The following is a 17,375-nucleotide window of genomic DNA, read 5'->3' as shown; positions in this document are numbered from 1 at the left end:
TGAACATACAATCACATCAGCCCCAACAGAGACTCATGTTACAGTAACAATCTTTACTTGTTACTTATTTCAGGTTTTTTTGCCATTTTTTTGGAGAAATCTGGCACGAGAATTTTCTTTGGGAATAATAAAGTTCTATCTTGTGTTCAAGATGTTGATAAAGGTGAAACATGGAGGGACAAAGAAATATGTCAAACTGGAAGATGTCAGCTTCATGGAATTTATCACTGCAGGTAAGTTTTTTTTTGTTTGTCTGAAGGCATTTAAGGGAAAGTAATAATAACTTTGTTGATGGCATCATGACTGTTGTGCTTCAGTGCAGCAGAAGTTTCTCCTACCAGAAAATAAGCCACTGAAAGTCACGGATGAGCAGGGCATAGAGGTGGATGAGGATGTCTTTCCAGAGCTTGCAACAATCAAAGAAGTGTGCTTTGTCATCTACACTGATGATGGTAAAGTGATTTCAAATTTCAGTTTCATTTTCAGTTTGAAGATAAAGTAAATATATATATTAGTATATATATATTTGAACAAACATTGATTAGATACCAAAACAACATTCTATGTACCATGTATATTTCAGACCTCCCACGAGCAGAATCATCCAAGCATATGGCTGAAAGTACAGACTCGACAGAATACGTGACACTTGTGGTAGGAACTATTTTGGTATTTGTTTATAGGACTTACAAAATAGTCATCTGGAAGTTGGGGCAAGTTGGGATTTTGGGTTAAGCTAGCACACAAAATCTTTTATTTTAGCTAATTGTTCAAATGGTGTCTATTTCTCAGTCACAGTATAATGAACTTTAGGAGGCCACAGACTGAAGGACAATTTGTTTCCACTTCCACAATTTAAATTGGTTTTCTATTTAAGTGATCTCAACGTACTCCATGAGATTGTCATGGCATCCTGTACATATTTATCATAGACTTCCTGATGCTTTGTCAAAGACAATTTCCGACTGTTGTCTGTATTCATCTCAGATGGTGGTGACCAGGCCCCGATTATATGGTAAATGGTAGCATTGTGGTTCTTAATTTTTGATTGTTTGTGCCCTGTATCCTCAGATATTTCAATCCTGCAGCAAGATGGTGAAGGGCCTTCATCTCCAAGTCTAACAGATACATTGTCCATCTCAAGCTTAAGCAGTCCAGCTAGTGACACATGTGATGCTGGATGTCCAATTATTCAACCTGTCATGGACAGCACCCATGCAAGAAATGTATTTTAATTATTTACTTTTACACTTTTTGTTTGCCTGACTCTTAAAACAAGATTAAGAAAATTGGGGTTACGGAAATGAAAAATTATCTTAATTTATCATTTGTATAATAAATATATGGAGATAGTTATTTTGTTTAAAAATCACATCTTATCTTTGCTGTCTTGTTATCTTCTGTCTTCAGATAGTGGAGCAGATTCTCACTACTAAGCCAGCAGGGAGGACAGTCGTCAATGAGTATGAGGATAGTTTGAAAGATTCTACTCGGCGATTAATGGTGAACATCATAGTAGCTCACATGCGTGAAAAGGAAGGGTAAGTGGCTTTTTGTTTATAACATGAAATTTACTTTTGTGAGGAGGAAAGAATCATATGACAATGAATTATTTTGCATTTGAGAGCTGTAACTAAAGCCACAAAGGAGTTCCATGCCCTTGGGATTGTGGCTCTCTTCCCATCTTTGAAGGATCCATACTCAAAAAAGTACGGTGGCCCACAAGGGCAAACGTGCTGCAACAGCCCAAACGATTTCGATTAGAAGAAACGAGCTGCAAATTCAGAAACGATGTAAATTCAAAAACACAAGCAAAAGTCCAAAACATATTCAACGACAGAAACGCGCTGCAAATAAAAAAAACTGCTCCAAAAGCCAAAACAAATACATTAACATCAAACGCGCTGCAAATACAGAAACGATGCAAAGTCAAAAACACACAAACCCAGAAAACACATGCAAAAGAAAAACGCTGCAAATACAGCCCTCACAACGGAAGTGCTCCAGGCCTGTAGGGGGCGCTCGGTTATTAACGGGAGAGAGGGGGAGACGAGACAGTGAATTTATTACTTCTCAGACTTTCTAATGTTAGACGCTGCTGGAGCGGAGCGTCTCTGTTGGTCATGTACTACTGACAACTTTAAAACATGAGCAAAGAATTCACAACTTTTGTTGAGACACGGCTCCTGATCAACTGATAGCTTTGCTAAAGTAACCGCTGCTAATTGTAGCTTCTGTTAGCCGTGCAGCTAGCGGTAAACTCAACTAGCAAAAGGTAGTTCGGGTGTTTGGGGTTATCCCGCCGCTAGCTGCCCGGTTTTGGACTTTTGCATGTGTTTTTGAATTTACATCGTTTCTGAATTTGCAGCTCGTTTCTTCTAATCGAAATCGTTTGGGCTGTTGCAGCACGTTTGCCCTTGCCGGCCACCGTAAAAAAGGGATATGCGAGTGCATTTTAGTTTTTGTGTAAAATATTGATGGTGGTCACAGATTTGTTTGTTGAGTGAGATTAAAAACTTGATAGTGTCTGCACGTTAACCAGAGGAATCCTTTTTTTTTTTTTTAAAGGAACATTTTTATGACATACAGAGCAATACTGGCTTTCTTGAGTGGAGGGTCAAGACTGTCCAACGTCAATCCAAAACCACATCAACATCCACTAACAGAGTGCTGCTGAAAGGAGGCCCCACATCGCCAAGATCATTTGGTTCCATAGATGACAAGCGATCGGGAGATGATCGTATGGAGGCAGTGTCCCTTCTTCACCACACTACAGACCGGGATTTAGTCTTCCAGAAGATGAGAGAAACATTCCACTATCGTCAAGAGATGCTCCATGACCCACAGCAGTCAGTGGACATACTTCAACTGTTTCCTCGTTTCTTAGACACAAAGGGACTGGTAGGCAACTAATACGAATTTAAAAAATGTTTGTCAAAATACATACATGTAGACAAGGTGATGGTAATACTAGTTCTGCTCCTTTTTATATGAGATTTTGCAGGACTTCTCGATGATGTTTGGAGCAGAGACTTCCTCCAGGTTCCTGGAAAAATGGGCCCCCTGTTTTAAAGACAAGGTCATCCACGAAGCCAGGGCCCTCAGAGAGACACCTCTCCTGAACAAACAGCTCAAATCTGCCATGAATGAAGAATCTGACACTGCAGATGATCCAGGTAGTATTACAATAGACATAATTCATTTGTATTGCAATAAGTTGCCAAAAACAGACATGTTTGCTCCAAAATCTTTTTAGATATTCTGGATGAACTACTCCAGACTTGATCAAACCGGAGCCTGTCCTTTTAAGATAAAAATCTTGGGTTGACCGATGCACATCAAAAGTTTGTAGTAACTTGTCCAGTCTGAGCAGTGAGGTGTTAAGCTAGTTTCACACAAGCACGCCTGAGCAGCATGGTCATAAGACGTTAGATGAATAGGGGACAACAAAGGTGACCTCAACATTGACAAGGTGTGAAACACATGAAGTAATGGTTTTCTTCACTGATTGCAGAGTGGCACAGCGACATGGCCTCTCTTCTTGTCTTGCTGCATCTTCTCACTCCGCAACCAGCTGGAAGGAAACGGGCCAAGAAGATCAGTGTCGGAGAGGCAACAGATCACCTGCTGAAATTTCACAAGGTTTGTCAACAAATCCAATTCCAAATATTGTGGTATCGTGTGTTTTAAAGAAATGTGTTATATGGAAGTGCTTTTCACTGTGTTTCAGTCCTGCCAGAGCCTGGAGGATCACCTCATCACCACAGAAGGAAACCCCCAGCCATATCTTCTGGCCACAGGGACTTCAAAAGCTCAGGTTTTCAGCTTCTACATAGTCGTGGATAGAAAGCTTCTTCCATGTCAGTCAGGTACATCCTTGGGCGCATTTGATGAGCTGTTCAAGTCCCACTTTGTTTTCAGTGTGAAATATGATGATGCTCTGTCCAGCCTGTACACATTTTTGCAGACTACTCTGTACAGCATAGATATTGGCACAATGGAAGAAACTCCAAAAGTCAAGGAGTGGAGAGCAAAGTTGTTGAACAAGCCGTAAAAAGTTCAAGCAGCAAAAATGTTGAGATGTTTCCTCTGTGCGTCATCCTTTGGTACAGCCTTACTTTTATTCAGGCACCTCAAACTAATGCATGGAATCTATCCTGGGAAAAATCTGAGGCTAAAATGTGGTCCAATAGGATGTTGCTTGCAATTCTCTAGTTATTCTGGGTTTAGAAGACATCTCATAAAGATACATGCGCATATTGTCAACACATGTGCAACAGAGGAGACCCATTCCAACCATGCCATTCAAGAGCACAATAATCCTCTGTGCCTAAATGATGAAACACCTTCCACTTCATCTCAGCACCAAAATATTGAAGCAGGCCCTTCAGTGTCAACGGGCAGCAAAGATATGTGTGCATCAATTATTGCCAAGCTTTTAGGAAGCGGTGTACCAAATACTGTAGTGCTTTCTACCATCGAGAATTTAGAGGACTTTGTGGGAGACTTACAGTCTAATATTCAGGACCATGTACTAAACTTACTACCTGCTGGCAGTCCTGCAAGATCAGCCATAGAAGAGTTATTTAAAGGTATTGACAACCCTTTTAGCCACTTGAATTCTAACAGTAAATGGAAGAAATATTTCACAGAAAAATGGGATATTGTACCAGTTGAAAAGCGTCTAGATATAAGGTTTGATACCAGACGAAATAGCAAAAGTGGAACCTATGAGCAAGTTCCAATCATTGACAAATTCATATATATTCCCATACTCAAAACACTCCAGTTCATCTTCAAGAATGAAACTATTTCTGAGATGATGCAAACATCTACTCAGAGTGACAAATACGAGAACTTCTGTGGTGGAAGCTACTTCAAAAGTCATCCCTTGTTTTCAAGTGACAAGTTTGCCCTCCAAATCCAGTTGTACTATGACGATGTTGAGTGTGCAAACCCACTAGGGTCAAAAAAAGGTATTCATAAAGTTGGTTGTCTTTACTTCATCCTCAGGAATCTTCCACCCAAGGTGAATTCTGCCTTAATGAATATTCATCTAGTATCATTGTTTCATGCACAAGATGCTAAGAAATACGGCATTGATGAAATTCTGAAACCCTTAGTAAGAGACTTGAAAATATTAGAGACAACTGGGGTTGCTCTTCCATTTGCTGAATTTCCTGTACGTGGCACTCTTGCACAAATTACTGGTGATAATTTGGGTATGCACAGCATTCTTGGATTCTTGGAGTCATTTAGTGCAAATGACTTCTGTAGACTTTGCCTAATTGATAAATCTTCAGCTCCGTCAGTTTTCTCAGAAGATGACCCACGTTTGACCATAAGATCACCAGTTCTCAATGATCAACATTATTCTTCTTTGGTAGATGATCCAACTTCTTCATTTGGCATCAACAGAAAGAGCATACTGAACACTTTGCAGTATTTCCATAATGCAGAAAATGATGCAGTTGACATCATGCGTGACATTTTGGAAGGGGTTGGTCAATATGAGGTCAAACTTCTATTTGAATATTTGATTGAACATTTCATCTCCAAAGAAAGCCTCTTGAATAGGATTTATGCTTTTAATTATGGCTATGTGGAAAAGAAAAACAAGCCAACAAATGTAAAGCTTGACTGTGTCGGACATGGAATAGGGTTAAACGCATCACAAACACTGTGTTTGATCACCTTTGATATTTGGTGACCTGGTATCAGAGGATGAATTGCACTGGCGCTTGATGCTCTTGTTGCTGAACATAATAAACATTGTGTTCTCATACTCAATCACTGAAGGGATGACCGTGTATTTAAAGCACCTTATCATTGAACATCACCAGCTCTTCAAAGAACTGTACCCATCAAAGAACTTGATTCCAAAACATCATTTCATGGTCCACTATCCGAGGTGCATTCGAAAAATTGGACCCCTCATTCATATCTGGACTATGACTAAGGCTATGGCTATGGCTGGACTATGGCTAAACACCATTTTTTTAAGGATGGTGTGAAAAACTTTTTAACAGTATCACTTGCAAGGAAACACCAGTTTGCAGTAGCCTATCATTGGGAATGCCTGACTTCAAAAGCAATTGAGTCTGGTCCAGTCAAAATGTGTTTACTTGAAACACTAGAGTGTACAGAGCATGTGTCTACATATCTTCACATTGATTCACAAGCCACTGTCAACCTGACAAACTGGGTAAAGTGTGAATATCGCGTTGGCCTCTTTGTTTGTACTGACACAAGAAAACACACCAGTCTTCAGCAAAATAACTTCTATCATTTTGCACAATGGTAAAGTGTTTTAGTTCTAAATGAACATGAAACTTGTTTCCATGACCATTTCCATGCTTTCCAAGTTAGTGAAAACATCCCCAGGAAGATACTGGTTCTAGAAAGGGAGAAATTAAGACATTTCAAAAGTTTGGATTCTCAAATGTCCTATGGGTGTGATTTTTATTTTGATGTTGTGTCAGAGGGCTGTATTATTTAATCTGTTGGCCTAAAATGCCTAAAATGTTGGCCAAACTGAATGTATTGAATTCATGTTTTACGTTCTTGTACATGTTTTCGTGCTTTAACAGCACGTTTAACATTCTATTTCATGTTAACATAATCCTGCATTACAGAGAAGTTTGCTTTCAGAATCCTAACAGACTGCTGTACATTTACATTTAAGGTTGTTTTAAAAATGATCACACTTGCACTTTCCTCAGAAAAGTTTATGCAGCACAGAGGGATGTGGTATGGTATATTTTTTTACAGTTTTGCTGAAATATGCAAATTTATTTTTTTACTACATATTTTTTATTTGTGATTTCCATTTGACCACACAATTTCCTAACTGTTAAGCTGCCGTTGTAGCTGTTTATTTTAAATGTGTATGCTGTTACATGTTTACACTGTTACTGAAGAAAGCTTTTACTCCAAATGTAACTTGTTAAAAAAGTTAATATTCATGAAGCAAGGAGTTGTGAACACACTTTCTGGATGTGTTCAAATAAAGGCATTGAAGTAATTTATGTGTTTTTTGTATTAATTTTCATCTAACAAACATTTTTTGTGATTTTATATATTAACTCTGTAAGTGTTCAATAAAACAATTTCACTGTTAACACTGTGAAAGAGTTCACCTAAAATGAACTCTAAATAAGAGTGCTTTTTCCTCTTAATGGGAGTAGTGTTTTAACTCCCAGAGGAGTTCAGTTTTAACTCCTAAAAAGAGTTGAAAGATCAACTCCCGGAAAAGAGTAACTTTAACTATGCCCTAGAGTTTATTCGATGGTCTCACATGTACACTCAAATTGAGTTGATTTTAACTCAGAGAGTTTATTCCAAAGGGCCGAATTTGCTGTGCAGGGTTATTCAGACTCACAGGACTGAGAGCTGAGAACTGAGCAAATATACAGAACATGTGAGCTCAGAGGGTTATCATTTTCACACAGCTGCACACTAACCTGAGAGTTTCCAGTCTGCAGTGTGGAGTTTTTAGACCGGCAGACAGAAGAGTCACTCCTGGATCCTGCAGGTTGTTGTTACTCAGGTCCAGCTCTCTCAGAGAAGAGGACTGGGAGCTGAAGACTGAGGACAGAGCCTCACAGCTTCTCTCTGACAGGTTACAGCCACTCAGCCTGAAGAGGAATCAACAGCACATAAAAGGAAACAATTACAAGAAATAGTTGTTTTTTCTCTATAAAGTAAAACTACATTTAACATGGAGAATGACGTGTTCACGTACAGAGCTTTGTTGGAGGCTTTGACCACTGGCAGCAGCCTCAGAAGAGCCTCCTCATTACAGGAAATACAGCCGACCAGTTCTCAGCACACTCCTGCTGTGATTTTAATATAAATCCTCACAATGTTGAGTTTTTAATGCAGTCTTTTAATGGTCATTGCTCCACGTTACTGGACAAAGAGGCACCTTTAAAGGTTAGGACTCGGGCTACCTGCAACAGTTGTCAGTGGATAACAGAGGCTGTCTGCTACCTGAGACCACACTGTCACAGGTCTGAACGTCTGTGGAAGTGCATCGCCTACATCTTAAAGATCTCCGGCGTTCTTTTAAAGAAGCAGTACAGGAAGCCTGGACGGCTTATTTTGCTGACCTGATTTCTTCATCAAAAAGAAATCCCAACGTTTCATAACTATTTAAAACATTGTTTCACCAGCGCTCTCCACATTACCATGTTTCACTGTTGATGACTGCAATACCTTCCTTTCCTTCTGTGTTGATAAAGTAATGACTATTAGGTCCAATATGCATCATAACTCTCACCCTTACCTGTCAACTCGCTCAGGTCAAAAAATCTAAACCTTTAGTTGCCTTCATTGGACAGGACAGTGGATAGAGTCGGGAATGATGGAAGAGAGACCGGGGAGGACATGCAGCAAAGGGCCGAACGTCGGAGTCGAACCCAGGGCCTCTGCGTCGAGTAGTGTGCCTCTATACATGGGGCCGTGTCTTAATGGCTAAGCTACACCGGCGCCACATACGGTTGTCACCTTGTGAAAGATTATTTTCTGACTTTCATTAACAGGATATGAAGACAAAGCATGGGTAGAGAGGGTCCGTCATGATGGCCTCTGCTGTGGATAACGTTCTGCTGACTTAGTTTCTCTGTGACCTCCAGAGAACATTGGGGCAGTTTGCAGAGTATGAAGCTGTGGAATAGAGGGTCAGCACCTTCAAGTCTGTGGGCAAAGTACTCGGGGAGGAGTGAAGGTAAGAAGGAGCCAGAGATCAACACAGATTGCTTTGTCATCAGCAGTGATGCAGCTACTGTACTGGACTGTTCAGTCTGAAGGAAAGGCTCTTTATAAGTTTATAAATGTTCCAATCATCATCTCTGCTTTATTACAGTCGTCGTTGGGATTCTTCTCTTTGGACCACACATGATGGAGTCCAGATGAACATAACTCAGACTGTCTTAGACCAGCATTTATATATCCAAGTCAAGTTACTGAGCCGTGAACATGAACACAATACTGGTGACAAGATCCTTTGTCAGCTGACCCCTTCAGTGTGATATTAAAGCCATTTTAATTACAGGGTTATTCAGACTCACAGGACTGAGAGCTGAGAACTGAGCAAATATACAGAACATGTGAGCTCAGAGGGTTATCATTTTCACACAGCTGCACACTAACCTGAGAGTTTCCAGTCTGCAGTGTGGAGTTTTTAGACCGGCAGACAGAAGAGTCACTCCTGGATCCTGCAGGTTGTTGTGACTCAGGTCCAGCTCTCTCAGAGAAGAGGACTGGGAGCTGAGGACTGAGGACAGAGCCTCACAGCTTCTCTCTGACAGTTTACAGCCACTCAGCCTGAAGAGGAATCAACAGTACATAAAAGGAAACAATTACAAGAAATAGTTGTTTTTTCTCAATAAAGTAAAACTACATTTAACATGGAGAATGATGTGTTCACGTACAGAGCTTTGTTGGAGGCTTTGACCACTGGCAGCAGCCTCAGAAGAGCCTCCTCATTACAGGAAATACAGCCGACCAGTTCTCAGCACACTCCTGCTGTGATTTTAATATAAATCCTCACAATGTTGAGTTTTTAACGCAGTCTTTTAATGGTCATTGCTCCACGTTACTGGACAAAGAGGCACCTTTAAAGGTTAGGACTCGGGCTACCTGCAACAGTTGTCAGTGGATAACAGAGGCTGTCTGCTGCCTGAGACCACACTGTCACAGGTCTGAACGTCTGTGGAAGTGCATCGCCTACATCTTAAAGATCTCCGGCGTTCTTTTAAAGAAGCAGTACAGGAAGCCTGGACGGCTTATTTTGCTGACCTGATTTCTTCATCAAAAAGAAATCCCAACGTTTCATAACTATTTAAAACATTGTTTCACCAGCGCTCTCCACATTACCATGTTTCACTGTTGATGACTGCAATACCTTCCTTTCCTTCTGTGTTGATAAAGTAATGACTATTAGGTCCAATATGCATCATAACTCTCATCCACTTCATGCTAGCTCCTCTCTTATTCCTACCGTCTTGAGCTCTTTCCATCCAATCAGCTCACAGGATCACAACATTGGGCCCCTTTCCTCTGCTGTTGGCTTTAGCCCACGTCATTTAGGAGTAATAGTTGATAAATCATCATCTTTTGACAGCCATGTTAAGCAGGTAACCAGATCATGTTATGTCCACCTAAGAAATATAAGTAAACTGAGAACTTTAGTTTCAACTGTAGTTTCACCTCGGCGACTGCCACACACTCCTCTCGTCACTCAGCAAGTCTGCGCTTAATCGCCTGCAGTCAACACAGAATGCTGCTGCAAGACTCCTCACCAGGTCTCACATTACCCCCATCCTCAGATCTCTTCACTGGCTTCAACTTCAACTTTTACTTTATTGTCCCCGAGGGGAAATTTGTTTTGCAGCCAAGTGAGACAAAAACATTTAGAAAACACAAACACATAGACTCGGTTACAAAGAACATTAAAACGCATAAGAGTTCATTAAGAATACATCAAGTGAAAATGAAACATGTAAAACTCCAAACCATCACTAACACCAACATTAAAACAAAAATTAGAAGACCATCAATAGTTCCTGGAAGTGAACAGGAAAATACTTCATCTACAGGTTCCACTTTTGAATTGAGTATTTCTTGGCCTGAGTGATAAAAGAATTTCTCATCCTGTTGGACTTTGCCACTGGTAGTCCAAATCTCCTGCTGGAGGGCAGGAACTCAAATTCACCATGGAGAGGATGTCGAGGACACTGTAAGATGTCTCCAGCCTGAGATGTTGCTCTCTTGGAGAAGGTGTAAGACAGATCAGGTAATCTTATGCCAATGATCTTACTGGCAACTCTTATGATCCATTGGAACCTGTTTCTGTCCCCTAATGACAGGTTACCAAACCAGGAGATTATGGCAAAGGTGAGGACAGACTCTACCATGGAGGAGTAGAACAGATTCATCAGTCTGCTGCACACCCCAAACCAGTTAAGTTGACGGAGAAAGTGCAGTCTCTGCTGTGGCTTTTTGCAGACTGCGTCTGTGTTTTCTTTAAATGTTAGCTTGTTGTCGATAACAACACCCAGGGACTTGTAACACTGGACTTGGTCAACCATCTCACCCTTAATTGCTGTTTTAATTGGTGTATTAGGCTGCCTTCTCAAATCAATGCACGTCTTTAGTTTTACGTACATTTAATTTTAAAAAAGAGTTATCACGCCACTCTATAAAATCGTCCACCACTGGGCCACGTGCTATTTCCCTTCCTTGTAACAGGCTCACTATGACTGTATCATCTGCAAACTTCAGAATGTGTCTTCCTGGCTGGGAACTTCTGCAGCTGTCAGTGTAAAAAATGTACCAGATTGGTGAAAGGACACAGCCCTGTGGCGAACCAGTGGAGGAGAACAATGTGTCCGACAAAGAGCCATTAATCCTGACACACTGGGATCTGTCCACAAGAAAGTCTAAAATCCATCCAACAATGCCAGGACACAGATTCAAATCATTTAGCAGTTTGTTGGCTAAAATGTGGGGCTGACTTGTGTTAAAAGCAGAAGATAAATCTAAAAATAACAGGTGTGCATGTGTCCCTGGACCTTCAAGGTGTTTAAAAAGTAAATGAAGAAGGGTAAGAACAGCATCATCAACCCCTTTTTTACTCCTACAGGCAAACTGTAGAGGATCCAATGAGTCCTCCACAACTCCAACTAGCTCTCTCTTGATGAGCTTTTCAAAAACCTTCATAACTAGTGAAGTCAGGGCCACAGGTCTAAAATCACTAACGCCCTTAGGGGACTTTTTCTTAGCCACTGGTACTATTGTGGACTTCTTCCACAGAGTAGGAACCTTTTGTTGCTCTAAGCAACACTTTAATATGTGGTGAAAAATAGGGGGTAATTGATCTGCGCAGTGTTTGAGAAGATGACCAGATATATTGTCAGGGCCGGGGCTCTTGTTGGTCTTGGTTTTACGGAGTATGTTCCTGACATCTTGTACACCCAATTCAAGCTGTGGAGTGGAGGAGGTTTCTAATTCTACCTGATCAGCTTGTTCTTTAAAATCATTTGTATCAAACCTGAGATAAAAAAGATTAAAATTAGCAGCTAGCCCCTTGTCTGATTTAAAACCATCCATTTTAATATTCATATTACCTTTTTTTGTGCCTGTCATGACTGACATGCCATTCCAGAAACTTTTTAGATCATTACCTTTAAATTTGTCCTCAATTTTATCCATATAACTGAATTGAGCTTTTTGAATCTCTGCCCTAACCAGTCTTTTTACCTCCCTGTTCTCTTCAACCCTGCTATTTTTAAAGAGGTTATGTTTCTTCATTGTTATTTCTTTCAAGGACTTAGTGATCCATGGCTTATTGTTTGGATAAAGTTTCACCTGACGTGTGGGAATACAAGACTCTTCACAGAACCAAATGTAGCTACACACATTCAAAGTAAGTTCACTTATGTCCAGAGTATTTACTGGCTCACAGTGAGGAAACTAAGTCACCCTTACCTGTCAACTCGCTCAGGTCAAAAAATCTTAACCTTTTGTTGCCTTCATTGGACAGGACAGTGGATAGAGTCGGGAATGATGGAAGAGAGACCGAGGAGGACATGAAGCAAAGGGCCGAAGGTCGGAGTCGAACCCAGGGCCTCTGCGTCGAGTAGTGTGCCTCTATACATGGGCCGTGTCTTAATGGCTGAGCTACACCGGCGCCACATACGGTTGTCACCTTGTAAAAGATTATTTTCTGACTTTCATAAACAGGATATGAAGACAAAGCATGGGTAGAGAGGGTCCGTCATGATGGCCTCTGCTGTGGATAACGTTCTGCTGACTTAGTTTCTCTGTGACCTCCAGAGAACATTGGGGCAGTTTGCAGAGTATGAAGCTGTGGAATAGAGGGTCAGCACCTTCAAGTCTGTGGGCAAAGTACTCGGGGAGGAGTGAAGGTAAGAAGGAGCCAGAGATCAACACAGATTGCTTTGTCATCAGCAGTGATGCAGCTACTGTACTGGACTGTTCAGTCTGAAGGAAAGGCTCTTTATAAGTTTATAAATGTTCCAATCATCATCTCTGCTTTATTACAGTCGTCGTTGGGATTCTTCTCTTTGGACCACACATGATGGAGTCCAGATGAACATAACTCAGACTGTCTTAGACCAGCATTTATATATCCAAGTCAAGTTACTGAGCCGTGAACATGAACACAATACTGGTGACAAGATCCTTTGTCAGCTGACCCCTTCAGTGTGATATTAAAGCCATTTTAATTTCACAGAGCAAATTCTTAGAGTTTCAAAATAAGGAGTTAGACAAAAAATAGTGAAGGAGTTAGATTTTTGGAGTTTATTCTCTCATGTAGACCCCAGCTTGTGTTGAGGGAAACTCTTCGGTGGTGTGAAATATCGAAGTTAATTCACAGGGTGTTGTGGGTAGTGAATAAACACTTCTCCTGAGTTCATTCCTAACGGCTCTCTTTCCGCGTCAAGCAGTGATCACTTTGACTTCCTCGAGAGACAGGTAAAAGTGCAATTTTACGTCTCAAACTAAATGTTAACGTGTGACGGATTTTCTGTTAGTGTAATATAAGGTTATTGCTTATATTTGCTACGACGAACTTGCTAGTTAGCTGCTGACAGTAACTTAATTGCACCGCCCCTGTTAAACGTGCAGAATACACTGTGGTGTGTACACTGTAACCTGAAGTTAGCCACGTCTTCCTGCATGTAATTAACGTTTTAACGTTCTTCTCGTTACTTCTGTTTTTGATCAATTGTAAGATAGTTAGCGTTACGTTACAGCATTTCTAGTTCTATCGAAATATTCACGAACACGTGTTGTTTCCGTTAGATTTACGTGTGCGGAACCAGCGGCCTCTTTGAGGAAGGTATCCGACACGGACACGGGACATGCTTTGAGGGAATGCTGAGAAGGGAACGTTTACACATTTGCCTCCTATTTATGTTGAATCAACAGCCCAGACAGCAGCGCGAGCCTGTCTCCGCTGTTAGAGATTGTATTATCTTAATTAATAGCAGGGAGACACAGCCGGATCAGTTGTTAAACCTAAAGTTGCGCTAGCTAACAAGCTAACAGTAGAGTGCAATGATGTAAGGTAAGGTAGGCTAACACCTCTGGGGAGCCCAGGTGAGCCCAGCATCTTTAACTTGCTGAATGTTTGTAAGAGCACCTAAAACCTGTGATAAAATACCCTTGTATATCTTCTACAAATGTCACTGTATAAACTACTTAGACAAAGTAGCGCTGTTAAAACCATACATATCAGAACAATGCCTGGTTTGCTTTACTCGAACATGTTAATGGATTAACTTTGTGTTGAACATACAATCACATCAGCCCCAACAGAGACTCATGTTACAGTAACAATCTTTACTTGTTACTTATTTCAGGTTTTTTTGCCATTTTTTTGGAGAAATCTGGCACGAGAATTTTCTTTGGGAATAATAAAGTTCTATCTTGTGTTCAAGATGTTGATAAAGGTGAAACATGGAGGGACAAAGAAATATGTCAAACTGGAAGATGTCAGCTTCATGGAATTTATCACTGCAGGTAAGTTTTTTTTTGTTTGTCTGAAGGCATTTAAGGGAAAGTAATAATAACTTTGTTGATGGCATCATGACTGTTGTGCTTCAGTGCAGCAGAAGTTTCTCCTACCAGAAAATAAGCCACTGAAAGTCACGGATGAGCAGGGCATAGAGGTGGATGAGGATGTCTTTCCAGAGCTTGCAACAATCAAAGAAGTGTGCTTTGTCATCTACACTGATGATGGTAAAGTGATTTCAAATTTCAGTTTCATTTTCAGTTTGAAGATAAAGTAAATATATATATTAGTATATATATATTTGAACAAACATTGATTAGATACCAAAACAACATTCTATGTACCATGTATATTTCAGACCTCCCACGAGCAGAATCATCCAAGCATATGGCTGAAAGTACAGACTCGACAGAATACGTGACACTTGTGGTAGGAACTATTTTGGTATTTGTTTATAGGACTTACAAAATAGTCATCTGGAAGTTGGGGCAAGTTGGGATTTTGGGTTAAGCTAGCACACAAAATCTTTTATTTTAGCTAATTGTTCAAATGGTGTCTATTTCTCAGTCACAGTATAATGAACTTTAGGAGGCCACAGACTGAAGGACAATTTGTTTCCACTTCCACAATTTAAATTGGTTTTCTATTTAAGTGATCTCAACGTACTCCATGAGATTGTCATGGCATCCTGTACATATTTATCATAGACTTCCTGATGCTTTGTCAAAGACAATTTCCGACTGTTGTCTGTATTCATCTCAGATGGTGGTGACCAGGCCCCGATTATATGGTAAATGGTAGCATTGTGGTTCTTAATTTTTGATTGTTTGTGCCCTGTATCCTCAGATATTTCAATCCTGCAGCAAGATGGTGAAGGGCCTTCATCTCCAAGTCTAACAGATACATTGTCCATCTCAAGCTTAAGCAGTCCAGCTAGTGACACATGTGATGCTGGATGTCCAATTATTCAACCTGTCATGGACAGCACCCATGCAAGAAATGTATTTTAATTATTTACTTTTACACTTTTTGTTTGCCTGACTCTTAAAACAAGATTAAGAAAATTGGGGTTACGGAAATGAAAAATTATCTTAATTTATCATTTGTATAATAAATATATGGAGATAGTTATTTTGTTTAAAAATCACATCTTATCTTTGCTGTCTTGTTATCTTCTGTCTTCAGATAGTGGAGCAGATTCTCACTACTAAGCCAGCAGGGAGGACAGTCGTCAATGAGTATGAGGATAGTTTGAAAGATTCTACTCGGCGATTAATGGTGAACATCATAGTAGCTCACATGCGTGAAAAGGAAGGGTAAGTGGCTTTTTGTTTATAACATGAAATTTACTTTTGTGAGGAGGAAAGAATCATATGACAATGAATTATTTTGCATTTGAGAGCTGTAACTAAAGCCACAAAGGAGTTCCATGCCCTTGGGATTGTGGCTCTCTTCCCATCTTTGAAGGATCCATACTCAAAAAAGTACGGTGGCCCACAAGGGCAAACGTGCTGCAACAGCCCAAACGATTTCGATTAGAAGAAACGAGCTGCAAATTCAGAAACGATGTAAATTCAAAAACACAAGCAAAAGTCCAAAACATATTCAACGACAGAAACGCGCTGCAAATAAAAAAAACTGCTCCAAAAGCCAAAACAAATACATTAACATCAAACGCGCTGCAAATACAGAAACGATGCAAAGTCAAAAACACACAAACCCAGAAAACACATGCAAAAGAAAAACGCTGCAAATACAGCCCTCACAACGGAAGTGCTCCAGGCCTGTAGGGGGCGCTCGGTTATTAACGGGAGAGAGGGGGAGACGAGACAGTGAATTTATTACTTCTCAGACTTTCTAATGTTAGACGCTGCTGGAGCGGAGCGTCTCTGTTGGTCATGTACTACTGACAACTTTAAAACATGAGCAAAGAATTCACAACTTTTGTTGAGACACGGCTCCTGATCAACTGATAGCTTTGCTAAAGTAACCGCTGCTAATTGTAGCTTCTGTTAGCCGTGCAGCTAGCGGTAAACTCAACTAGCAAAAGGTAGTTCGGGTGTTTGGGGTTATCCCGCCGCTAGCTGCCCGGTTTTGGACTTTTGCATGTGTTTTTGAATTTACATCGTTTCTGAATTTGCAGCTCGTTTCTTCTAATCGAAATCGTTTGGGCTGTTGCAGCACGTTTGCCCTTGCCGGCCACCGTAAAAAAGGGATATGCGAGTGCATTTTAGTTTTTGTGTAAAATATTGATGGTGGTCACAGATTTGTTTGTTGAGTGAGATTAAAAACTTGATAGTGTCTGCACGTTAACCAGAGGAATCCTTTTTTTTTTTTTTAAAGGAACATTTTTATGACATACAGAGCAATACTGGCTTTCTTGAGTGGAGGGTCAAGACTGTCCAACGTCAATCCAAAACCACATCAACATCCACTAACAGAGTGCTGCTGAAAGGAGGCCCCACATCGCCAAGATCATTTGGTTCCATAGATGACAAGCGATCGGGAGATGATCGTATGGAGGCAGTGTCCCTTCTTCACCACACTACAGACCGGGATTTAGTCTTCCAGAAGATGAGAGAAACATTCCACTATCGTCAAGAGATGCTCCATGACCCACAGCAGTCAGTGGACATACTTCAACTGTTTCCTCGTTTCTTAGACACAAAGGGACTGGTAGGCAACTAATACGAATTTAAAAAATGTTTGTCAAAATACATACATGTAGACAAGGTGATGGTAATACTAGTTCCGCTCCTTTTTATATGAGATTTTGCAGGACTTCTCGATGATGTTTGGAGCAGAGACTTCCTCCAGGTTCCTGGAAAAA

The 17,375-nt window shown here is 40.5% G+C and overlaps 1 protein-coding gene across 1 annotated transcript in view; it reads right to left on the bottom strand.

The window, feature by feature from the left end:
* Positions 1-17,375, bottom strand: part of LOC138609461 (NACHT, LRR and PYD domains-containing protein 12-like) — a 125,613-nt gene that overhangs the window by 37,343 nt on the left and 70,895 nt on the right. Inside the window, exons 13-14 of the mRNA XM_069682097.1 lie at positions 9,154-9,327; positions 7,464-7,637 (exon numbers count right to left, since the gene is read on the bottom strand). Coding sequence (XP_069538198.1) covers positions 7,464-7,637; positions 9,154-9,327 — 348 coding nt within the window. The remainder of the gene's footprint in view (positions 1-7,463; positions 7,638-9,153; positions 9,328-17,375) is intronic.

Source organism: Semicossyphus pulcher, unplaced genomic scaffold, assembly GCF_022749685.1.
Source record: "Semicossyphus pulcher isolate SPU_LCO1_2020_fin unplaced genomic scaffold, fSemPul1.0.p SCAF_5, whole genome shotgun sequence".
In the NCBI taxonomy this organism is placed as follows: domain Eukaryota; kingdom Metazoa; phylum Chordata; class Actinopteri; order Labriformes; family Labridae; genus Semicossyphus; species Semicossyphus pulcher.
This window is presented reverse-complemented; position numbering and strand designations above follow the sequence as displayed.